General features: G+C 34.3%; 1 protein-coding gene across 1 annotated transcript; it reads right to left on the bottom strand.

Annotated features, from left to right (window-relative positions):
* Positions 1-2,546: 2,546 nt before the first annotated feature.
* Positions 2,547-19,103, bottom strand: LOC145570437 (protease Do-like 2, chloroplastic). The gene is made up of 21 exons (XM_081629509.1): positions 18,734-19,103; positions 17,172-17,351; positions 14,050-14,100; positions 13,581-13,654; positions 13,426-13,489; positions 11,449-11,493; positions 10,895-11,002; positions 8,382-8,459; positions 7,249-7,315; positions 7,060-7,118; positions 6,746-6,845; positions 5,996-6,075; positions 5,660-5,716; positions 4,809-4,912; positions 4,355-4,442; positions 4,162-4,247; positions 4,038-4,062; positions 3,852-3,923; positions 3,490-3,540; positions 3,344-3,404; positions 2,547-3,263 (listed from the first exon to the last, which is right to left on the bottom strand). Exons 1-21 carry the CDS (start codon positions 18,944-18,946, stop codon positions 3,019-3,021), a joined length of 1,908 nt encoding a protein of 635 aa, XP_081485635.1. The 5' UTR covers positions 18,947-19,103; the 3' UTR covers positions 2,547-3,018.
* Positions 19,104-25,643: the final 6,540 nt, after the last annotated feature.

Here is a 25,643-nt window from a genome sequence, read left to right as displayed (position 1 = left end):
GGATTAAAAAGGAACCTAAACCGGTTGTCCAAATTATCTTATTAGGCGTGATTTTCAATTACATATTCCCTTTAAACATGAAATATGGTGATCATAATAACAATAGAATAAACATTACTATTAGAAGCAATTTAACAATAATATTGTTAGTCAAATCAAATATAAATAACCCTAATCATGATACTAGCAACAAGAATAAAAATAAGAGTAATTAAGTGATTAATTAATCACTTTCCGTGTTTCCTTGAATTGCTACATCATGAATAAATTGTTAGTAACTTCAATAAAAATATAAATCAAATTGAAACAACTAAATAAAAGTAGAGTTGATTTTGTCCAAACTATCAGTTAATTCTACCTTTCACGCCTTGGTTTAAGGACGGAACCTCGGGTGTTGTATGGACTCCTTGGAGTGCTTAAGGAAGGAATGTTGTAATTAGGAATATAGGTTTAAGGCTTAGAATATGAGAGAGAGAGAGAGAGAGAAGAGAATGATTTTTGGTGTAGAAGAGAGGAAGAGAGAATGATTTGGTGCCCCGAACTGCAGAAATGAGGTTTATATTTATAGAGGAGACGAACAGGGGGGCTCCACGGAACCCTATAATAGATAAAGCCGCGGAAAAAACCCTAATTAAGCGTCGTGACACGGTGTGTGCACCGTGACACGGCACTGAACACCGTGTCACAGTACTGTCTGTCGTGACACGGTCAAAAGTACCGTGTTGCTGTAGACAATTTTGCCTAAAATGCGGCTAAGTTCATAAAAATGCGTGAGACTTTGTACGCGGAAAGCACACAGGAATTTCCCGTGTCACGGTATGTGTGCCGTGACACGGCGCAGTCCACCGTGGCACGATATTGCATACCGTGTCGCGATGCACAATTTTCCTAGATTGCGTCCAAATTCATAAGCGCGTGAGAAAACACGGAAAAGACACTGAAAGAGCATCGTGACATGATGAAGAATACCATGTCACAGTACAAAGCAACGTGCCACGTCAGCTTATACCGTGGCCCGGTGTTTTAAACTGTTGCGCGGTAATTCCAGTTTTTTACGCATTTTTAAAACTATGATAACTTTTGATCCGTAACTCGGAATAAGGCATATAATATATCGTTGGAAATCTTATCAAGTATACTTTCCAACCAATTAGAATCAGGTCAAAATCATTTGTAGATTTTAAGATATGGTCATTTTAGTGAAAGGGTGTCAGTTTTGGGTTGAGTTTAGTGTTTGGCTCATATCTTCTTCATTTTAAATCGGAATTGGGCTTATGATATATCGTTGGAATGCTTATTGAAAGGCCTATCCAACCAAAGATCAAAATTATAGGGCCACAAAATCAGTTCAGCTCGATTTTGTGATGTGGATACGAAAAGTGGAAAGTAAGTTATGGTGTGGGGAAATGGGCTAAGAATTGAGTTGATTTATGAAATGTATTGTATGCAAATATAGATTAAGCACTCCAAAGATTAAATACTCAACCCGACCAATAATGACGGTGAAAGGTTGTTCATCATCGGGTTTGGTTTTGGCGAGACATTTTTAGATGTCTACAACTACTTAGTAAAAAAAACCATAAAAAACAAGCAAAGAACAAAGTCAACTAAATATTCATATAAAACACCATTTTCAACTTTAACAACAATAATAAACAAATTTCTCACATCATCCTACATATTTACCATACAAAGCATCATTTTTAAAAGAAAACAGGAAAAAAAAATACTTGTTTAATAAGAATAACAAATAAGACAAAAACAAACTTTTCCAAAGATTCTTTATGAACAACACCCATCATGTTTAATGGACCACAAACAAAACAAAGGAAGGGAATATACCTTCTATGCTTCCGAGTCGTGCGACTTTGTTTCCAATTTGTTGCTCAAAGTTGGGACCAGTAGGGCAGTACATGGAGAAAAGCAGAGAATGAAGTTAATTTTTTAATTGGAGCTTTCTGAAAATGGTACCCAGTGTATTAAAGAAGTGGAAGGTACACCTCTTTTATAGAAAAAAGGGGAAGCGTGCAAGAGAAGCTTCAAGAAAGCCCTTCAGATCCTGCAATCTCCTATGGTTATAATTCATCACGCCATACAAGGCCTGCAATTTCTGACACCTTTAATTTTCTTTCTTTTTTTTTTTTTTTTTTTTTTTTTTAAAGAGGGCAACTGGTCATTATAGGCAAGCAAACCGGAGTTCACTTGCACAATCGGTTTGAGTTCCCTACATTTGATTTTTGGCAAAGTTTAGTCCCCTCTAAGATGCTTAACTCCATTCCAACCCTCCAAGCTTCCCTACAAACGTGCAAAATCTAAATACTCCTCTTGAAATCGGTGTGGATCACAAAAGGTATCAATATCTATACCTCACCTTCCCATATTATTCTTCGATGCAGAGTGCATGGGGGGGGGGGGGGGGGGGGGGGGGGGGGGGGTGGTGGTGGGTGGTTCAGTGAGTATCCCAACTTAAATTTTTATAAATATGGTGTCTAATTTTCTACTTTAAAATCAGTACACTAAGTCTTTGGTCTTTTAAAACAAGGAACTTGCTCAAAAAATTAGGTATTATAAAGACAAATACAAGAAGCTCTAGGGTATACATCAGAACACTTAGTACTCGTAATGTTCATTATTAGACACCGTTGAATACAAACTTAGGAAAACAACAGCACAAGTTACAACAATATTCAAGAACCTGTTTTTACTCCCTTGAAACTGCAGCTTCGGTCTTCTGATCCGTGTTTATCTTCATCGTTGTGACAGTCTCATGCATTGCATTGTATTGGTATGGTATCGATCCACTAAAAAAGAATGCATTCTATTACTATTATTATGGTGGTTGTATTGTTTCTGCAATAATTTACAAGGATGATCAAAATAAACTCGCCTTTGCCTCTCTGACCTTGTGCTCTCAAAAAATAGGAAGAGGGCTCTGGAAAATCTAACTGATGAATTTATGGCCAAATCTGAGCATATGGAATTGGATAATATGTGAAACTTGAACCTAGGATAAACTAATTATGCCCAAAGAAGCCCATCGAATCCGATTTCCTCGTTTGATACAGGACTATCCCCAATATCCTGATCTACAGCGCTATTATCTGTGAAATTATCCAAATAAGGCTCCATTAGATCAGAAGATCTTTCAGAAGGAATCCCATAATCTTTCAGGATGCAAGTTGAGGCAGCTGCAGCTACTTCTCGCTCTAATACAACAAGGTAATTATCTTCAAACTCGAAAACAAGATACTTATCCTTGCAAGCTGGGAAAGAGACAATAGAGATATGTAAGATTTAAGGATAGCTAGCATTAAGATGTTAAGAACGAAGTTTGAGTCCTTACAATCAACAAGATGAGCTAGATGATGAATGTTTCTGATGTGTTTGCCATTTAACTTCAAAACCTACAGTTGATAAATCTCGGACTGTCAGATTATGTAAACAAACCCAAAACAAATAAGGGACTGTTGGACGTATGATAGAGCTTACCTGTTGATTTCCCATATCTTCATATCCAATATTCACTTCATTTGCCAAGACCTAACACAACAATCTCCCAGTAAGCTAAATAAATAAAATAAAATAAATAAATAAACTTTTTAAAATACTTTGCACCCTCTGTTAAATTAAGTATTATTATGTTTAATTACATGTAGCATATTAACTTAAATATCTTCTTCTACTTGGAAACTGAGGGCACCAAAAGGAAACCTTTGAGCAAAAGAATACAATTAGATCAATACCAATATTGTGAATATAGTTAATTTCTTGTTGTCATCTTTACATGAATCAATCATCTACTTTTTGCAAGACTTTGGCACAAATTTAATTGACATATCTTATGTAGTTACCTGTGATAGGATCACAATTTGTTCTCCTTTGAATCGTGCCAAAGAATATCTTGCCTTTGCCACTAGTTTCAGCTGACAAAATGACCAAAGATGTTAGCTATTTTCAACATCCAAAAAGCAGTAACAGAAAACAAGCACTTTTTAAACAATAATTATAAAGCAATTTTTTCTCTTGGGTTAACTCACCCCCATAGCTTCTTCACATTCCTCTCTATGCAGAAAGGAAGGAAAAAAAAAAACAGTTCATTAGCATTTAAAAGTTGAGCCATCAAATATAAGCTAATAGAGCGTAAAGTTAGCAGAATAGTACTCTATAAGTGGTTCAGAAAGTGGGGTGAACACCAATCCAGCAACTATCAAATATGCAGGTTGGCCTCCTTCAATGTGGAATGGTACCTTCAAGATCAGACGTATAGGAAGTAAAATCAGATGAAACAAAATATAAACGTATATAGATTAAAGTTGCTCAAAACCATTGGCAAGAAAATCGAATAAAGACGTACCAAATGGACACGTGGATTCAAAATTGTCTGAACTTTCATATGAACCCCATTCCTAATGATGCCAAGCTCTACAGAATCACCTGAAAATCTATACAAAGATACTTCTAAGATTAACTGCAAACAGTCAATATGAAGCAACAGCTAATTCAAGCTGGTTTTCAATGATTCAATAATTCTCCCCTGATGGTTTTTGTGGAGCCAGAACTACACGGTATATTACTTTTCTGTAAAATTTTAAACAACAAAATTTGAATTTTTATGGAATTAAGAATTTATATCATACAAAAAGGTGACTAAATAGAACTGGAAGCTGAGTAATGCAAATCGAAATGAAACCTTCCTAAATTGCAAGGTGATACTCTCTGATAGTGATTCTGTCAAATAGGGCTTGCAAGAAGCTAAAACCAACAATCCATTTTGTTAACAAAATAGAGAAGAGGAAAAGTGAAATTACTTCTGACTAATGAGATAGCGAAATGCAATACGCTCAGTTGATCGGAAAGGCACAGTTCCTTCACAGCCAACATTGACCCCGTCAAAATTCACAATCACGTCGCCCTGTAATATTATAGCATTTCCTTTTAGCATCATTTTGATAGTTGTAGTTTTGACAGTTATAAGGTTTCTTTTGTCATTGAGCTCTCCGTAAACATTACTCTACCATGATCAGCAGCAAATTCAACACATGAGCACAAGCAGCTAATAGCAAAAATGTACTGTAATCTACAAAGACATGTTGAATACAGTAAATGCTCAAATTCAAATGTTTTCTTTTGTATATATTCAGTGTGTGGATAGGAATGTCGAATTCAGTACCAATTGGTTTAGGTTTAGTTTTATCTCTTGAGAGAACCCTACAAGGTTTATAAAGTGAAAGTACACTATGAGGCTCATCTTCAACATATAAAAATGTTTAAATTATTCTACAATTAATGGTCTAGATGACAAACTAAAGGGTTCTCTCCCTGTTCACTCTTGCATCTCCTATTCTCTTGCTTTCTCTGACACTAAAATAAGCAAAATCCAAAAGTAAATCTAATAAAAGATTAGTGGTAAAACGACCTTAAATGACAGCTTGGAAATGCTTCCCAGTCCTAAACCAATGTCCAACTTTAAAATTACTCAATAATAAGTATGAGTACAAACAAGTAGTCCATATCCTCTCATAGCAATACTTCAATCTTCACTCACAACCCATTCAGGATCATATCTAAGGCTAAAATAATATATATTTTTTTAACCATTTTAACTTCATACAAAAAATCAATTCCACTATTGCATCCTTCGAGATAAGAGTTAGCTTACCTCCTTTAAAACATTATGTGCATCAGAAGTGGGTTCAACTCGCCGCACTAGAACTCCCTGAAAATTGGGATTTAATTGTAAATGTCAAACACATAATCTGTTGAGTGTCGTGCGGTCATACTTGGATTTTGCAACCAGAAACACTATATCTGCTCTACTGCTAGCACAGTACAGTTTTCTTTTCTTATCTATGACAAACGTACAACACGGTGAAAGCAGAATCTATAAGAGATGGGGTCATTCCGAAAGGAAATATCTTAAAACTATAATACAAAACTACACTTGGTGCAAAGTCTTAGCAAAAGTGATTGCTTATAGCTTGGTGGAAAGATCAACCTCATTAGACGTCACTTTCAAGCAGGAGCGCAGAGCTGGATTCTCCAACTTCTGCAGCAATACACCAAGGCAAGGGAAACCTGAAATTGTATGCAATAATTCATTAAATAGATCCAGCTTGAATCAAAGGTGACTAAGATAATTTTTGTAAGGCTGAACAATTAATATTCCATGAAAGCTACACCCTATCCAAGTAATACTGCAAAAGAGGGGAAGACAGACAGTTGATACACAAATTTCCTATCCTTCTGGCATAACACAATAAGAAGCAATGAAACTGATGGAAATGGCCAGTTTAATATAGTTTACGTTAATAAGGAGTGAAAGCAACAGAACTGATGGAAAAGTTAACAAAACTCTGATATTGCCATCATTTAATTGGTCGGATTTAGATTTGGACAGGAATAACCTCAAAACTACAAAAATTTAAAAGTACCTTAGTCTTTTTCTTATGCATGATCTAAACAGGAAGGACTTTAGTACTTTTATTTCATTTTCTGCATAGTAACCAACCAGAAATACAACAATTTCCCTTCTTTTCTTTCACCTTTTCTCTCCATTTTTACTCCTCTCTACATTCCCAGCCATTTTAGGGAAACGATTAGGCTTAAATAAATGGTTCACTGCCACAATATTTTGGAGTTTGGACTCGGGTTCCAATAACAGACCAAGCATAATTTCTAATAATATCAGATGCAAATCTTAAACTTAAACTGTTATTTGAAGACCAAAAAAAAAAGGCTTCCTTACCTGTGTACTTCCCGTTCCTCTCATAGTCTTCCAAGAAATGAGACACCACAGTAGTTGGAATCACATATCCTATGTTTTCAGTATCATCGGATCTGAGTACCTTTAAGAGAATAATAAAAATCAAATCAACAAAAAATGCATGACTATTGCACGCCTAAGAAAGATGGATCTATAACAAATTTTAACGGGAAACATGCAGCTTCGGAATTCAATACTTAAGATTTTTGCAGTTCACCTCTATCCAAATTGAAAGTAATTGTACTTCCCAATAATAATATCACATGAGAAAAGCACAAGAACTATGTAGACCATACCTGAAATGCCACACCAATGCACTCCCCTTGGTCATTGAATGCAGGGCCTCCACTATTACCTGAAACAGAATAGTGTAAGAGAAAAATAAAACAGTAGAAGGATTATAATGCATAATTGACGTAAACTGATAAATAGTTTAAAATGCTTTGGGAAAAAATCAAAAAAGAAAAAAAAAAAAGGTTACTGACCAGGATTTATAGCAGCGTCAATTTGGATGCCTAGCAAATCAGATGACCCATGTGCATAAGATGTAACCTGGAACACAAACAGATAAGAATTTCAAAGCCTTCACATACATCAACTAGGACAAAAAACAGTAGCACCATGTAGCATATTGCAAGCATAAATCATTCCTCGGCAGCCACATTCACAAATTTGAAAATAAAATTCCTTGCAGATATTGAGAAACCAAGCTAATCTGAAATACCAGTATATAGATATATAATAGCAATTATATGACGGAGCTCAATGATTTAGCATTTCACTTTCTTGCAAGTTTTGACTCTGAACATAAACCGAAACATTATGCTGGAGGTGTTCCATCTACATTGTACAAACATAGCAATATTTACCAGATATATAACAATCATAACTTTTCAGTTATAAAGTTGCAAAGCAAAGAATAAACTCAACCATCCAATAACAGTAATTACATCTTCTTACTCCCTCAAAATAAAGGACGTGTATTATTACTTAAGTTTACATCCCCGTCATCTATCCCTTGCTCAATTAAGTATATTAGGATACGACCAAAGTCTATACTATTTCAAGGAAGTGATACATTACTAATAAAATACAGTAATAGTAATACTGAACCAGGATCCAGAAAAGGGGTGTAAATTTAAGATGTTCATGATAACTTATCTCCATTATACAAGTCAAAATTTTTAGAATCTAAATCATACACCATTCCATAAATTTCTTCCTTCTATCTGTTTAAGGCTTTTAGCCAATTCCATAAAGCTTTGCCTAGTTTCACATTACTTTTTAATGGCAAAGAAATATCTTTTTATATTTCTTTCCTTTACTGCACCACATGGGTCCACTAAAAGCACCCTCTCGCATTTGGTCTGTGTAGTTACAGATACTCAGAACCATAATGGAATGGAGGTAGTAAAAAAGTGGGAACTTAAGGAATGTAAAACTAGAAACATAATAGAAAAAGAAAATTCGATGCATATATAAATCACTGATTTTTACAGAAATGCTTTGATTATCAAGTAAATAATAACAGGTTTCATAAATATTTTGTTTAATACTTCAAAGTAAAGGCAAACCTCTATTCGTGAAACCAGTTTAATACTTCAAAGTAAAGGCAAACCTCTATTCGTGAAACCACCCCCTTTGTCACAGAAATTGTATCTCCTCCAAGTGGATATCCGACAACAGTGACTGAATCCTGCCCATGAAATTAGCCACATCATAATTAGTTTGCAATAATTTAGAGGAAGAATAAACTGATAGATTATATTTCTTTACCATGCTTTTTTAGATGCTATGTCTACATACTATCATAATTCTATTGACGGCAAGAAATATCACTAAGTGGAACTATTAGAGCTCACCAACATTTATAGTCATCCATTCAAATGGAAATTCAGAAAAACTATATTAAAGAAAAGTTAACAAAAAAAGGAAATTCAGACGTTATATCTCAAATTCCTCAGAGGCATAGACTATATTTCAACTATTCCACATATTCTTGCTCGCCAAGTATTTAGTCCTTCTGTGTGAGTTACGCAGCCATTTACAACAAGGCTCAACAGTCAATGCAGAATTCTCATCAGATCATCTCATCATCTTTTCATTATTTGTTTACACAACTAAAAGTGCAAATGAAACAATTTACTCACAGTTATAGCTATTTGTACAATAACTTCACTAACTGGACTAGGGTTTTTTTTTTTTTTTGGTTATTTCTTTGTAACTTTATAAACACTTAATTCTTATACTCCCAAAATAATTATATACACTTGATAGATTTGGGAAGATTTTCATCGGTGATTCAAAAATGAGACCAGCATTGGGACACAAGTATGAATTAAGCACTTAAATCTTTGCATACCGGGTTACTTATTCATTTTCAACACACAAACAAGCAGAAGCAGTTCACAAGGAGCTGTTGAAACCCCATGGAAGCAAATGACCAACATACAGGTTGGAAAGTACCAAAACACAAGACGTAATTGACAGTTGAATAAATTTGATAACTGTGACTTATTACAATAATAATAACATTGACTTTTAATTTATCTTCTCCAAAGCCTTTGAAATCAAGTCGAATGTACAGTTGCAGTTATTGTTACTTTTAAAAGCGATAAATATGAAAGGTAAGCATTAAAGATAATTTATCATTTAGAAAGTAGTTCCTACACATCTATGAATTTCTTCGTGTCCTTTTACATGCAAGCAAAAAATAAAAACTTGTATGTGTCTTGTTGCACACATATAATGTTACCTTGAATTACATTGTATAGAAAAGTCGAAATATTCAAGACTAACTAGGGACGGCTTTGCCTTCGAAACAAAAACAAAAACACACACACACTGTGGCTGGTTTGGGAAATACCTCAAGCGTGCATGCCCTACATTTGGTAATTGGTGGACAATTATTGTGTTCATTTATGACTAGTGTCAATTTGGTGTGGAAATATGCTAGTAAAGAATGAAACAAGGTATCTTATACTTATTATCAGTGTAATTTGAACATGTAATCTACAGAGTACATCAAGACCCAAAATATCATTTTCATATATGAGAAAAGAAGCCATAAGATTGTAGTGGATAAGTCTCTTACCCTGTAATATATACTTGATGTCACAGGTTTCAGGCTTTTTGTTGCCTATGTTAGTAATTTTGGATCGAGGGCCATTGCACGAGGAAAGGTGCTACGTGGTCAACACATTTAAAAAAAATAAAATAAAAAAATATATTAAAAAAAGATATAGATGGTGTGTCCTTGTTTTTACTTCAGTAGCTATGGATTTCAGCCAATTCTCAAAAGGTTGCTCCTTTGTAAGATATTTCAATAATATCTCACTAATATCAGCGCATATTAAACCCTATTTATCAGTTGAACTCAACAAATAAATTTCAACCAAAAATTCTTGCCCCTATTCTATAGAAAGGATAGAGTATTACTCCCTCCATTTTAAAATACCTGCTCCATTTCTATTGGGCACGTATGCCGATGCTAATCTTTGATCAAATTATATCTTTAATCATTAACAAGTATAAATTCTAATAATTAAAAATTAATAATCTATTCATTGAGACGATTCCAACAAGTACCCACAAGACTATATTTTTTCTTATGTATAAATCACAAACATTAGTCAAAGTAGGACAAATGAATAGTGCATAAAATAGAAATGGAGCAAGTATTTGAAAACGGAGGGAGTATTATCCAAAATAGTAATTACGTATTACATTCATTTCAAACCAAATACTTTCTACAATTTAGACACCCATTTTTAATCATTTCATCCAATATGTATGTGTTATATAAATATATATATCAGTCCAAACCTCACAAACACATCAACAAGCCTTGGGACCTAAAAATAAAGTATCATACTGAGTCACAGACCGACAGATTATAAGGTTGATCAAAAAGTTGGATCTGGCTTTCAAAAGGAGTGTATTTGCTTTCTTATTAGTAATTTATAGGCCAAAAATACGTATTTTTAGTGTTGTTTGCACTGGAATGAAGAGTCCAGCATAGCTTTAACTTCACAACCATTAAGAAAACTAGAAAAGTTTATACATGGACTTCCCGCAGAAAGTATTTAGAAAAGAATTATGTTACATTGTTAAGGGGAGAAAAAATTGCACCTGTAGATGTGGTAGCCGACCTAAACGAAGCGGCTCAGCTCCTTTCCAAAACTTCTCATTTTCCACAGAAAGCAGAGCTATGTCACAGTCAATACCTCTGGCTAAAACCTGTACACCAAATGAACTGAGAGGAAAGTAAGTTGTTGAAGTGTCTTTAAGTTAAAATAAACAGGGACAACTCATCTAAAGTTTCCTGGCCCTTATCAAAAGTTAAATTTTGCAAAAAACATATTTTCATAATTTAGCTTCAAAGAAACAACCACAATGGGGGAGGAAAAAATTAATTTGGATTCATTCAGTAACAGGTTTATCCCATATTTACAAGCTACGGAAGTAGAGCCCTTAATGAGTTCATTATAAGGCATTTCAAAAGAATATATAGAAACTACAAATTTTAGGTGGGTCACTACCGTTGCTCTATATGCCATATCATTGTAATGGCTGAAATGCTATCTGATGCTTAGAGTGGACGACAAAGATACACACTAAGCAACACCATAAAATTTGAAATTATAATATTAATAAAAGAGAATCTCAAGCTAATAAATTTGTACCTTTGCAACATATTTTGTATCATCTCCTCTCCTCTTCAATTTCACCTGCATTACATAGAAAGCAGTACAGATGTGAAAATTGTATAAGCAATATGAAAGAAAAGTGGATTCTACATGAGAAAGGTGCAGACAAAGACTTTTTATAAATTTGCTTATTCTATGAGCTTCAAAATTAGTGCTAAGAGATAACAATGCAGAATTGTCAGAAAGCATATTAAGAAACTATACAAGCAAACCCCCACATAGTGATTGCATCTTTTGCCTCAATTATACATCCCCATATTATGCAACACTTCTTGACATTTTCAGTTTACATGCTGCAAGTATGTTGCATACTGTCGTGGAATGACACATAATTGCAAGGTATTATTTTTATTGGTCAAGTAATCATCAAGGAGGATGACAATCAAACACAATGGATGCAGCCAGCAAAAATTATTCCCTCAAGCGAAAGCCAAAAGAAGTACTTTGTCTGTTTGTCAAGTTATTAAGTTACACATGCTAGAATGATGCATTTCATCAGTTACACAGAGTGCATGACAATACCCAGAAAGCAATGCAGGAATATATAAATGTTCCTTGACTTCCTTCTATATACATGAGATCTAAGCCAACAAAAATGTAGCTCTGTCTCGACAAGAAAATTTACAAATGTCCACAGCATAAATGATTTCAAACAAGTTCAAAACTACATTTAATAAAAAAAAATAAATTAATTAAAAATTAAAAAAAAAAAAGGGGTAAAATATGAAATGAAAATTATTTCAGCAACAAGTAAATGGGATCATTGCACACGCCACAAGACTCATTTACTGCATCTTATGAAAGAAGAAGAAACCAAAAGAGTGAATGAGAAATGGGAATAAACAGCCAAAAGTGTTTAAAAAATAAAGGACGAATATAGAATAGACAAAGGAGTCATGAACAAGGATTAACAAATACACACGCCTACACAAATACAGCTATAAACTCTCTTGAATAGATACGTACACAAAATTTAAAATCAACCACAAGATGCAGCTATTTCATTCTGTAGGTTGTTGTTAAACAAACACACACATTACTTATATAATATTACTTGCGACAAATGATATCAATATCAACAATCAACAAATATTCTACAAATGCTAAAACAAACCCCCAAAAATCTGTTGCCCGTCTCATAAAGCAGGCTAGATTTAATAATGCGCACACATGATGCATGTGAAAGGAGCTTATGAGGCGATAAAATTCAGATGAAGACAGGACATAAGGTTATTATGATTGAAAGAGTAATAGCTTACACGTGCACTGCTTGCCATTTCATCAAGGTCAATCACATTTCTTTCTTTTATCATCCTTGGTTTCATGCATGATTAAAGCACAATGAATGTCTATTGTTTTAGTCTGGTGATTTCTAAGAAACTCAATTAGTTTGAAAATCTCTGCCTCTTCAAAGCTAAATCCAAAGTGTCTTCTTTCTCTCTCTCTCAATCATTTAGTCATGCAATAAACACACAATGACCTAAGTATTATTCACAGCACATGGATAATCCAAACTGAATAATTTGGGCAAATGTAAACTTGGCTATAGACAAGGCAAAAGTGGGGATATCAATCAGAATATGATCAAGATACTTAACAAACAATGACATGCAAGCATTTCATTGCTGCCACCGGATTGATGCAAATAGATATCATCAAGTTTCAAAGCTTTCAAGTATAGCTCTTTGTGAAATTTATTAACCGCAAAATAAGAACATAACCAGATCAGAAACAATAAATAGTCAAATTGCAACATATGCTCTCTTTTTGCAACTCTACACATTTCTGGTAAAAAATTCAATTAAGTCAATGTCAAGCTTACTTGGTGTTCGCTTCAAAAACAAAATCGCTAAGATAGCAAGAAGACATAAAAAGGTGCATCTTTTTTAAGATAAAACCAGAAGAGTTGATGAAAGATACAGGACTTTTTTAAATCACATAAACTGAGCTCACCTGTGTATAATGTTCAACACAATGCGCATTTGTCAAGAGCTTTCCATCCCCTATCATGAAAGCACTGCATACAGTCTTCTAACTTTCTAAGTTCATATCATTAAAATTTTAATTGGGAGGAAGTCGAAAAGGGGTACCAATAGCAGAAATGATACCTTCCAGTACTAGTATATTGTCTTTGCTTTTGCCAGGGAAGGGAATAATCAGGTGCAGTATGAGTACAGTATACCTAACAAACATAAAGTATCAAAAGAGTTACAAGTTAAAGCATACGACTTAATAATTGGGTGTAGTATGAGTAAAGTACACATAACAAACATAAAACATCAAAAGAGTAACAAGTTAAAGCATACAACTTCTATTCTATATTAACCAATAAAAGCACGTTGTAATATTTGGTATATTGAAAGTCTTCAACGTAAATGGAAAGGGAAATTTGCTTTAATCTTTATTATTTTCCAGAATCCTGCAGAAAGAGCATAAGAAGATATTCAACTTGCAACAGTTACTCAAAGAATAAACATTCTAACAGGATTTCTTAGAACAAAGCCAGTTTCTTCATGAGCATAGTAATAGGTAATATGACAATGAAAATTGTGAAAATAAAGTAAAAATATATCATACCTTCACAACAGCATTCAGAAAAGCTGCATTCTGAAGATTTGCTGCCTCAGCCTGTGATAAAATTGATCCCAAATCAACAATAGAACTTCAGTTACTTGCACATATGTTTAATAGGAATTTGATCCTCATTAAACTCTTCAAATATTACTATTTTATGTTAAGTGGTTGTTAGTGCACTGATAATTTCTCAGGTATACCTGCTTTTGTTTCAAGCATACATGAATCATGTCATATATATCATGTCCTAACTTCTAATGAAGAATCTATCAATTCCATATTAAGGACTAATGTGAGTTTTCTTCAAGAGCAAGTTACATATTGAGTTAATATTATAATTCTTTAAAGGGCTTCCAAAATCAAATTGTTAGTACTAGTCTTGTCATAGAATGCTGATTAGGGACTTAGGACCAAATCTTACTGTTGGGTTTCAAATATGATAGCAGGGTTTCCTCACTCTTCAAAGCGACGTGTAAAAACACGATATCCTTTTGTAGTTCGAAAATATATAAATTATCTATAGTTTTTCAATTTAAATAAGATAAATTGAGCTTATGAGAGAGACAGAGACAGACACAGAGAAAGAAAGAACACTGCTCATTTCAGTAAAGACTCCCAACATCAATACCTGGTCAGAAAGATGCATCCACTCCATTCCATCCACATAGCCTAAGGGATAACCATTCAAAGAAGTGAACAAACAGTCCCAGCTCGCAAGGTTTTCCTACCCTTTTGCCTCCCTAAGTAATTCAGTGCACTTGCTGATATTACAGAGGATTATCGATTTACACAGTCTTCATCTTTAAAATGGTGTCAAAGGGCCAAACTCAAATCAAAATTGAGTGTATTCCTTGGAACTTAAAGAACAATGAAGCTAATAGAAATAGCACACCAAAAGAATGCAACAGCCCATTTTTGCTGAATTTATGCAGCACAAATCACAATACTTTTAAACCTCCAATTGTCAGCACTAAGATCAAACCAGATGAATCAAGTAATGGTGTAGCATTTAAATTGTCAAAAAAATTACCACTTCCTTCCAGTTACCAACCAATACTAAACATATATTTGCACCCCTGTTCTCCCACATACAGATTCCAGTTATTCCTTAGATAGAGCACATCAAAGCATGTAATAATGAATAAGCCACAGTTATTAAAAAAAAAAAAAAAAGTGAACAACAATACCAGACCCAATAAGGTTTTTTGTTTCCAACAGGCTGTTGAAGTTGAAAGATTACAATTTATAAGATCCCCAAAATGTTCCTGCTGGATAAGGACTAACTATGGTGTCTCTGATATCTAGGGTTCTCATAGAAAAATCAACATATAGGCCCCATATAGGCAACATAAGTATATACTTAGCAAGATTCTTACACTGTTGTTTTCGTTGTTGCAAGAGTATATGGAGAAAATTTCCTGCTGAAAGATTCCTCAAAACTTAATTCGACTCCACATTTTAAATCTATAATTAAAAACATATACTATGGATCTTCTACTCCTTTTTAGGTCTCTATTATTATATGCTTAGGCAACGGACACAATAACTGCAATATAGTTGTGGTGTTTTGGAAATTTTGAGAAAGAAATTTGGAGAATCCATGTTCTGTAGGTGGGCTGCTATGGAATGCGGAATTGCTTGCATATAAATTGTTAAGCATCTTTTTCAGATAAGATACGTTGCTTGAAAGAACGAAAGGAGCTGGTGGCTCGTGTGAGACCTAGATAGAAGCATTGTGGATATCATGGACCTTAAAATAAAGGAAAAGTGGTCCTCAAAGCACCAGGAAACAAATTACAAGTTAACTCAATTTAATTGAATTTCCCCAACTCAATAACTGCGAGAGCCCCAGCTGCCTTAGCCTACAAAGAATATAATTAAGAAATTATACCCTATGTTCTTGATAAATTACACTATCCTTCGCTAAGTCTTCTGACCATAAGACGCCATAAATTATACTAAACATTTGATTCTCTTTTGCCCTTCCAAAGCTCACAAAACGAACCTGCAGCAGTTCCAAAACAATAAAGAGAAAAACCGGAGACCCATGACTCCTCATACACATCTTGCTTCTATTCCACGAAATAGTCACCTGGATCCCTGGTGTTCTCCTTCAAAATCATAAGCCTTAGGGCCTGTTCTGATTTACTGAACTAAGCTGAACTGGATTGAATAGAACTGAAATGAATATTTTATGAGAGAAGGAAATTAGGAACTGAACTAAACTAATTGGAGCTGAAATGAACTGAAATTAAGCTGAAGATAACAGGCCCTTAGTGTCTCAAAGTATGCGTCAAAGGCATATTTGAACAATTGTCCTACATTACTACTACATTAGCTTCTTGAGCATAATCCTGATTTCCATTATTTATTGTTGATATATAAGGATGTATGATTGTATGAAGGATATATAAAGTTTGAGTATAATTAGGAATTTAGGATAACCTTTTTAATTAAATAAAGATCTGTATGGGCTGTGGGGGAAGTTAAGGGTGAGACACAATGTTCCGGTGGCTCAAGGGTGTAATACCTAATGTGAGGGTTTAGACTTTTTAATTGGTTGATTTAGAGTGATTGTGTATTTTCCATGTATATATGCATATGCTTGTATTATATATATATAATTGATAATGGTTTTATTTATTAACTGTTATACAAGCTGTGGTGGAAGCGTACCTCCGGTATATATATTCATGTATTAGATGGTATATTTCATAAAAGCATCAATATTAGAATTGTCAAAGACAAATGAAGCTAGAAACAAAAGGAATTTTAGAGAAAAAGCAAAAATGCATAACACCTAACTCAAGACTTGGATCATGAAATTACAGTTACCACACCATGATCCTTAATGAATCATCATTAGCTTTTAGAGCTTGGTGATTGAAATTGAACAAATTTGAAGCATGATAGACAATATTTGAATGTGGAAGTATACTATCATGCATATAAGATAGATAATGAAGGAAAACATATTAATTATGACAAATCAGGCTGCTAATTTTTGTCAGATAGTGAAGTCAAATAATAATCCAGTGCCAAGCTAGAAACGCACAAAGGCAGCAATGCTATCATGATAATTATAACTAGAATTTGCTAAAAGAAAGTCAAAGAAGACTAAATACCTGCTGCTCCTTCAATTCGAAGGCAGAGCCTTTCCTGTCTTTCCTTTGCATGACAAATGACTGAATGCCTGATGATTGCGACCGCCCCATGTCTTTATTTCTGTCATCATGATGTCTATAGAAGGAATGTTTTTCATCTTTCGGCTTCCCAAAAAAGAACTTATGTGAAATAACATCTGCCTGAATGACGATAACAGAAATTCAATATCTACAACAGTACCAACCAATTAGCTTACCACAGGCATTATTATTGAACATACAGAGATGACTAATTAAAAGAATTAACTAGGTATCAATAACCAGCGAATGGAACATTGGCACCCGTAACATACATGCATTTCTATATGTGACTTTGACGAAAAGGCATAAATACCAGGATGAGATAAGTTGCTTATGCAAACTTATAAATGGGTGATGTAAGCTAATAGAAATTGATTTATATAACATTTTTCAACTCCATGGGATTTTCTCTTGCTCGACCATAGGTTGACCACTATTTTTATTCAACGAATAATTTAGTAATTTAATGGAAATCAAAGTTCATATGGATCATCTAGTTTCTGCCAAGATAATTCCATAGTTAAGTTAAATACAATTCCACCATTAATCTGATATAAAAGATTTGGGTCCCAGCAGGGCATTAAAGGAGAGTGGTTTTCATGGTATAAGGAGTTCTTTGTGAGAAAAATGGAACTTTTTTTCATATATAATAGCAGTAGAATTGGTGTTTACTAAGTGAACCAAAATTAAAACTCGGGTTTTCATCATATGAGTAATTACTCACACAAAACCCACTTCAGCAAGAATACTATGATGCTGCTAGCCTGCTATATATTTCCATAGCTAATCTGCTATCTTAAGGTAAACCAAACTCACGAATTACACCAACCTCTAAGGTAATCAAAACTCAGGAATTACACCGAGTGCTAGTAAAAACATGCAATCGACTAATCGTACACCTATCAATAATAGGACTAGTCACCAAAAGTTGTCCCCTTACATTACAATTCTCATTTCTCAAGTACCTGTTCCTTGAAAGACCTAAGAAAAAACTAGGCAGCACTCTTCAAAGAAGATCGATATCAAGCTATGGCCATCATGCTAGCAAACTTACTACCAAGTATCAATCAACTAGTTCAGTTAAAATATTTCACATCTTATAATCAACTTCAAAGGAGCTCGATTTCATGATAAGGCCAAACTCTTAATTATGATACCCAAGCAATTATAAATTGTTCCAGCACAAAAGATTCAGGCATGTATACAAGATTAAACCGAGACCACTACTGCCTATAATCAACCTCAAAATCTATATTTTATGCAAATAACACCTAGAAATTTGCAATTTAGCAGACCATTACTGATATTTTGAATCTTATAAAGCAAACTATTGCAATAGAGAACCAAAAGTAACACAGTAATTTACAACAATAATAATTCAGCTCAATTGTCTAAATTTACCAGCAATTCAAACTTAAAACAAGCAAAATTCATACAATTCACTAACAATATTGCATTCCACAATATCAGTGCAACAATTTAAAATGGAGTTAGGCTTATACCTCTTTAGCGGTATTCCTGCTATTGGAAGAATTAGTAGCTCTTCTTCTTGAAGAAGAATCGTCATTACTCTTGCAATTGGCGCCCATTGAAATGAGTGCACGAAATGTAGGATGCGGCGAAGGGAAAAAAGAGTGAGAGACGAGAGAAGCGCGAGCTACATCGATAGAAGTAGTACCGTTAAGCCAGCAGCAGCTTGCGGCTCCAATCGCCATTTTCGCAGGTGGTTTGGAGGAGAAGACAGCAGCAGCAGCTGAAGGAAGGAAGGAAGGAGGGAGAGAGAAAATGGAGGAGGAAGAAAGAATGAATGTTGGTTTTCTTATCCTCTTTTACGTATTTGGAGTGAGGCCCATCGGATATTTTGGCGCCCCCTCGGACGGAAATTTGAGCATAAAAAATTGGGTACCCGGTTTTGAACCAGATTGGTGAGAATATGAGAACTTATCGAGTCTAGTTAGAAAGAGTAACAAATTTATTCTTTGCCTAATGACACAACATAAAATGAAAAATGATACTTGAAATAAACAAGGAAGTATTAATGCATAACTATGATGCATGGGAAATGTGCTTAACAAGTGCTGTTGGTGGGGAAAGGGAAAAATTAGTAAAATAGGAGGGAAAACAAAATGGAATAGTAAATTTTAAAATTGCTAATTACCTATTAAATTTCATATTAATGGTGACTTTGCAACTTTACTTTACCAAATTTTTTACAATCCCAGAGAGAAAAAAACAGACTAGACTAGCGATTCCATTATTATACTCAGTTGTTACACGTTTCCAAAGAAAATCTCACCACTGTTGACAAAATTAAGAATTGAAGAGTGAAAATGAGTCAGAAAAATAATTGGTTGCCTTAGATTGAATATTTGCGACTTTACTTGTACTAGTATAGCTTAGAATAATCGACCTCAATTACTGCAACGTTACTTGTACTAGTAAAGCTTAGAATAACCGAGCAATTTCAATTACACCTTAGAAATTGGGTAAGAAGAGTATAATGGACAACGGTGTAAACCAAGAAGCAGATTTGGAGGAAAGGTGGAGTTTAAAAGTTTACCAAGAAGCTAATGAAGAAGAAAGAGTAACAAATTTATACTTCCCCCCACAACACACCCCTCCTCTTTCCCCACCCCCACCCCAACACCACCCGGTTTTGAAACAGGATATATATATATATATTTACAATGGTAAAAGAAATAAATGTAAACCTTAGAAACCCTCTTCACGTGGGAATTCCTAATGCGAGTTCTGAACGCAGGATTGGTGACGACTTGTTGAGTCCAGTAGTTAGAAAGAGTAACAAATTTATACTTCCCCACACGACACAACACCCCATCCTGACACCACTTCCCCCTATCAGAAACGGCCCCCTCTCCTTCACCCATACCACAAAAAATCCCTCCTCCTCTTTTCCCACCCAAAAGCTGCCTCGAACCAAAAGGCAAACATCTCGTAACATGATGTACTTTGCAACGGCACCCCGGAATTTGTATTCCTCCTCCCTTCTTCGGTTCTTCCTCCTCTAAACTCATACCACATTTTCACAACATTTATAGGGTGAGTGTGTGTGTGTAGGGCTGTGCACAGGTCCAGAACCGGACCGGACCGGACCGGGACCCCTTGGACCTGAAGACCGGAATTTGGAAATTTTGGGGACCGAGGACCGGACCTGAAAAAATCAGGTCTGGACCTGTCCGGACCTGAAAATTCAGGTCCGGTCCGGTTGTAGACCTGTTAGACCTGTTTCAACAATTTTGTTGTTTTTACCTTTGAAAATATATAGTTACATAAAAGCCAATAAGAAGGCTTTGGCCTGCTGCTTATCTTTATGCATTTTGTCGAAAAAAACAAGCTTATTATATACTTTTATTCCTATATCTACTATATTAAATGCAAAGATGATAACTATACTACGTATTAGGTACTTTGTTTTATTTACTTTACCAACTGAAGTCTTGACAGCAAGCAAATATAACTCTAACCTTAATAATGAAATTATCCATTAATTTTTTCTTTGAATTCACCATTAATGAGCAATTTGAAAGGTACTTTGTATATTTATCTTGCAAAATCGAAATGTATTAAGTAATTGAACATAGTACAAGTCGAACAATGAGGTTCAAAAAGCAGCGATTCGAGACATAGCTATAACTCGACTTTGAGAGTTCCAATGAAGAAGATGCAGCGGCACACGCTGAATCGATGGTGCTCAAACTCGCCGGAAAAAATGGAGTATGTGTTCGGGTGATTGTGAGATGTGACTGCGCTGGAGAGTGGAGACTAGGAGAGAAGTTTTTTTTAGTTTGAAAATGTTAGGGTAAGGTAATGGGTAAGTCAGTGAGTAATACAAAGCAGAAAATTCTCAAAATTTATATTAATATTTTTTAATTATTATTAAAATCCGGGTTTCAGGTCCAGACCTGATTTTTCCGGGTTTAGACCGGACCGGACCTGAAACCCGGAATCCATTATTTTCTTGGACCGAAGACCGGACCGGAATCAACAGGTCCGGTCCGGGCTGATCCAGGTCCAGTCCGGTCCAGGTCCAAAATACGGTCTGGACCGATTTTTGCACAGCCCTATGTGTGTGTGTGTTTTTTTTTTTTTTTTTTGGATCTCTTCACTAAACTCAATATTTAATTTTCCCCCCGAATTTCTACCCTCATTTAGTTTGAATTTGTTCGATTCATTTATTTTTGTTCAATTCAGTTTACATTTTTTTGAAAATAATCTATTCGTTTCGGTGTGATTTTGTTCGAAAATAATCCATTGGATTCAATTAGCAAAATTTAACTGAATTTTGCATGATACTTTACTTAGCTATTTCATGGCAATTTCGGCCATGGGGGTTTGTTGGATGAATGTACAGGGGAACATAAAGCTACAATTTCATGCATTCTCTCTCTCCTTTGTCATCAATTGCTCGCACCCTCTAAGATTCGAAAACGAGCTTTGTATTTGTGCATACCAACTGTTTGATAAAATGCCTCACTAAAGTTAGTATGATTTCATGAGGGTATACTCTTCTAAATGGATTAAGTTCCTGCATATTCTGTGTAACTTTATGAACTAAGGCAGATATATATCATCTCTGTATCACGCAGTCACTCTTCTAAATTTTGAATTCATGAGTTTTTTTTTTTTTTTTTTTTTTTTTGTTTGAATAATTGTTAATTTAAATATGAAATCTCATTTATAAATAATGAGTTGATTCCTAATGGAGTTTACAAGTTTACCAAGAAGTTAATGAAGAAGAAAGAGTAACAAATTTATACTTCCCCCCACAACACACCCCTCCTCTTTCCCCACCCCTACCCCAACACCACCCGGTTTTGAAACAGGATATATATATATATATATAGGGTCGGGATCCGGTGAGAACCACCCTTTATGTGAGAACCCACACCTTATGTGAGGACAAATCTCAGCCGCTAGATTAGATGAAATCTAACCACTGAGATTATAAGCCTGCCTAACAAACTAACCTTCAGCCTCTACTTTATCTCTCTCCTCTATTCTGTCTGCAAATCAAAGCTCATCAATGACGATTTACTTATCAATGGCGATTCACTGAGTATGCTCTTCTTTCGGCAAATTTCAACGGTTTCTTTCTGCAAATTTCAACGGTTTCTTTTTGCAAATTTCAACGGTTGCAATTTCATCCATCATTGAGGTTTGTTCATACTTTTAATTTTGAATTGCATGTTAATCTGAATGTTAAAAATATTTTGATTTCACATCTCTGAAAATTTTGAAATTGCATGTTAATTTTCGAATTGAATTACATGTTAATTTTCGAATTACATTAATCGAATTGAATGTTTAATTGCATCAATTATTTGATTGAATTGAATCAATTATTTAGGTTTGATTAATTTGATAGAGATTTTAATAATATCAGATTAATCAAGATAGTGATTGTAATGACATCATATTAAACTTATGATAAAAAATGTTCTGAAATTTCCAATTGAATGCTCTTATTATGTTGTTAGTAGGTTTTTATTTTCAATTGAATGTTGTTATTATGTTCTTATTTTCAATCAAATTTAAAATGAGCAAATAAATTAAAATGAGCAAACCTAAATATGTATAATAGAACATTTAAAATGAGGTAACTACAATTAAAATGAGCAAACCTAAATATGTATAATAGAACATTTAAAATGAGGTAACTACAATTAAAATGAGCAAACCTAAATATGTATAATAGAACATTTAAAATGAGGTAACTACAATTAATATGAGCAAATATTAATGACATTCATAAGTAATTCAAGGATCTATAAGTACTCAGTGTTTCGGGTAAAAACACTCAGTATACAGAATTATGTATGTATGTGTGTGTGTGTGTGTGTATGTGTGAGTGTGAGTGAGTGTAACAGTGTGTCTGTGTGTGAGTGTGAGTGTGAGTGTGAGTGTGAGTGAGTGTAAGAGTTTATGTATGTGGGCATTGAATTGCATGTTCATTTGACAAATGAGCAAACCTATCCCCCCCTGCCCCCTCCTCTTTCTGCTTGCAATTCTGATTTCAGTTCTAATTATAGATTCTGAAATTATTGTGTGTGTGTGTGTGTGTTTGTGCGTGTGTGTTTGTGTGTGTGTGTAAGTGTGTATCTATGTCTGTGTGTGTGTAAGTTTGTTTAAGAATCTGATTTCACTTCTAATTATTAAGAGTGTAAGTGTGTGTGTGTGTGTGTGTGTGTGTGTGTGTGTGTGTGTTTAAGTGTGTTTAAGGAGGTGCATATTCACAAATGATGAGCAACAACGAACAAGTTGAGAGTCAATCAAGTACCATCACAAATGAGCCAACTACTCCTACAATAGTAGTTTCTCCTAAAGTAGCACCTTTGATCACACCTGGAGGAACAAAAGAATGGCATCCAATATGCCCCAATGAGTTGAAACCAGCTATAGGGATGAAGTTTAATAATCTCGAAGAGGGCCTTGAATTTTATAAAGGATATGCATTTGCTTCTGGTTTCAATACAAGGAAGTCTACAACTAAAAGACAAAGAAGAAGCAAAGAATTGAAATATCAGTATATCTTGTGCAATAAGGAAGGATACAAAGAGAAAAGAAAGACTACTGTAGAAAAAGATTTAAATAACAAGGAAGGGGAAAACAATGAAGAAAAAGCTTCAATCAAAAGGAAGAGACTCGTTACTCGTGTTGGGTGCAAGGCACATATTGTCCTAAAGCATTGTAATGATAACACATTCATAGTGACACAATTTCATGAGGGACATACTCATGCACTTTATACACCTAGCTGCAATCTATTCCAAAAAGAAGGAAGGAAAATGAACATTTTACACAAAAAAATAATTGTGAATAATTCTAAGTTAACACTTTCAAATTCTCTTATGTTTCATGAATTCTATGTATGTTCTAATAAAAGTTGTTTGCTCATTTGACAAATGAGCAAATAATTTTTTGCTCATTTGACAAATGAGCAAATAATTTTTTTGCTCATTTGCCAAATGAGCATTGAATTGTTTCATGAATTCTCTTATGTTTCAAATTCTCTTATGTTTCAAATTCTCTTATGTCTCATGAATTCTTTGTATGTTCTAATAAAAGTTGTTTGCTCATTTGACAAATGGGCAAATAATTTTTTTCTCATTTCACAAATGAGCATTGAATTGTTTGCTCATTTTAAAAATGAGCATTGAATTAATTGCTCACATGACAAACTGTTTTGTTCTTTAAATAGGTGAATATTGGTCCCGTCACAACTTTTCGAATGATGAAGGAAATTGTTGGAGGATATGAAAACATTGGTGCATCTAAGGAAGATTTCAAAAATTTTCATAGAGATTTAAAAGCATACATTCAAGGAAGCGATGCTCAAATGTTCGTGGATAACTTTACCAACAAAAAGCTAATGTGGAGCGCTTTTTTCTTTGATTTTGAGATGGATGAAGATTATTGCCTTTGTAGAGCATTGTGGCCTTGTGGGCAGACCCCCTTTGTAAAAAGAGTTATGCTCTATTTGGTGATATGGTATCCTTTGATACCACATACCAAACCAATAGGTAATTCATTTATGTGTTATTACTAGCTATGGCTTAAATTAATGACTTTGTTTTAAATAAAATTAGTTTAATTGCTCATTACTTCTATGTGAAAATTGAATATCCCCATAAGTCTAATATTCTTTGATAAGAGTATGTATATGGGCATTGAATTGCATGTTCATTTGACAAATGAGCATTGAATTATTTGCTCATTTGACAAATGAGCATTGAATTGTTTGCTCATTTCACAAATGAGCATTGAGTTATTTGCTCATATGACAAATGAGAATTCAATTATTTGCACATTTGACAAAAGAGCAAAGAATTGTTTGCTTATTTCACAAATAAGCATTGAGTTATTTGCTCATTTGACAAATGAGCAATCGATTGTTTGATAATTTTTCAAATGAGTATTAAATTATTTGCTCATTTAAACTTTATTTTGTATGTGTAAACAGGTACAACATGGTGTTTACTCCATTTACAGGAGTTGACCATCACAAGAATTGCATTAATTTTGCTGCTGGTTTCATAGCAAAGGAAGATATCGTGTCATTTGAATGGTTGTTCAGATCATTCCTCAAGGCAATGGGTGGGAATGAACCTAATTGTATGATCACAGATCAGGATCCAGCAATGAAAATTGTTGTTAGAAGTGTGTTTAAGAAGACTGAACATCGGTTTTGTATGTGGCACATAATGAAAAAGTTACCAGATAAGGTGGAGAAATCAATCATGCAAGAAGAAACTGGTTTCCTAAAAAAATTATGTGCTTGCGTTTGGCACCTTGAAATTGAACCCGCTGAGTTTGAAGAAAGGTGGAACAAGGTGATGATTGAATACCACTTGGAACAACATGAGTGGTTAGGTTACATGTACAAGATAAGAG

This window comes from Chenopodium album, chromosome 12 (genome assembly GCF_948465745.1).
Source record: "Chenopodium album chromosome 12, dcCheAlbu1.1, whole genome shotgun sequence".
Taxonomy (NCBI): domain Eukaryota; kingdom Viridiplantae; phylum Streptophyta; class Magnoliopsida; order Caryophyllales; family Amaranthaceae; genus Chenopodium; species Chenopodium album.
This window is presented reverse-complemented; position numbering and strand designations above follow the sequence as displayed.

What these genes read in the sequence shown, in the direction of transcription:
- LOC145570437 (XM_081629509.1), bottom strand. Translation starts at nt 18,946, where the DNA reads ATGGCGATTGGAGCCGCAAGCTGCTGCTGGCTTAACGGTACTACTTCT. An exon ending in TCGAATTGAAGGAGCAGCAG is followed by an intron (nt 14,101 to 17,171) that starts GTATTTAGTCTT and finishes ATTTTATCACAG; the next exon opens with GCTGAGGCAGCAAATCTTCA. An exon ending in GCATTGGTGTGGCATTTCAG is followed by an intron (nt 6,846 to 7,059) that starts GTATGGTCTACA and finishes ATTCTCTTAAAG; the next exon opens with GTACTCAGATCCGATGATAC.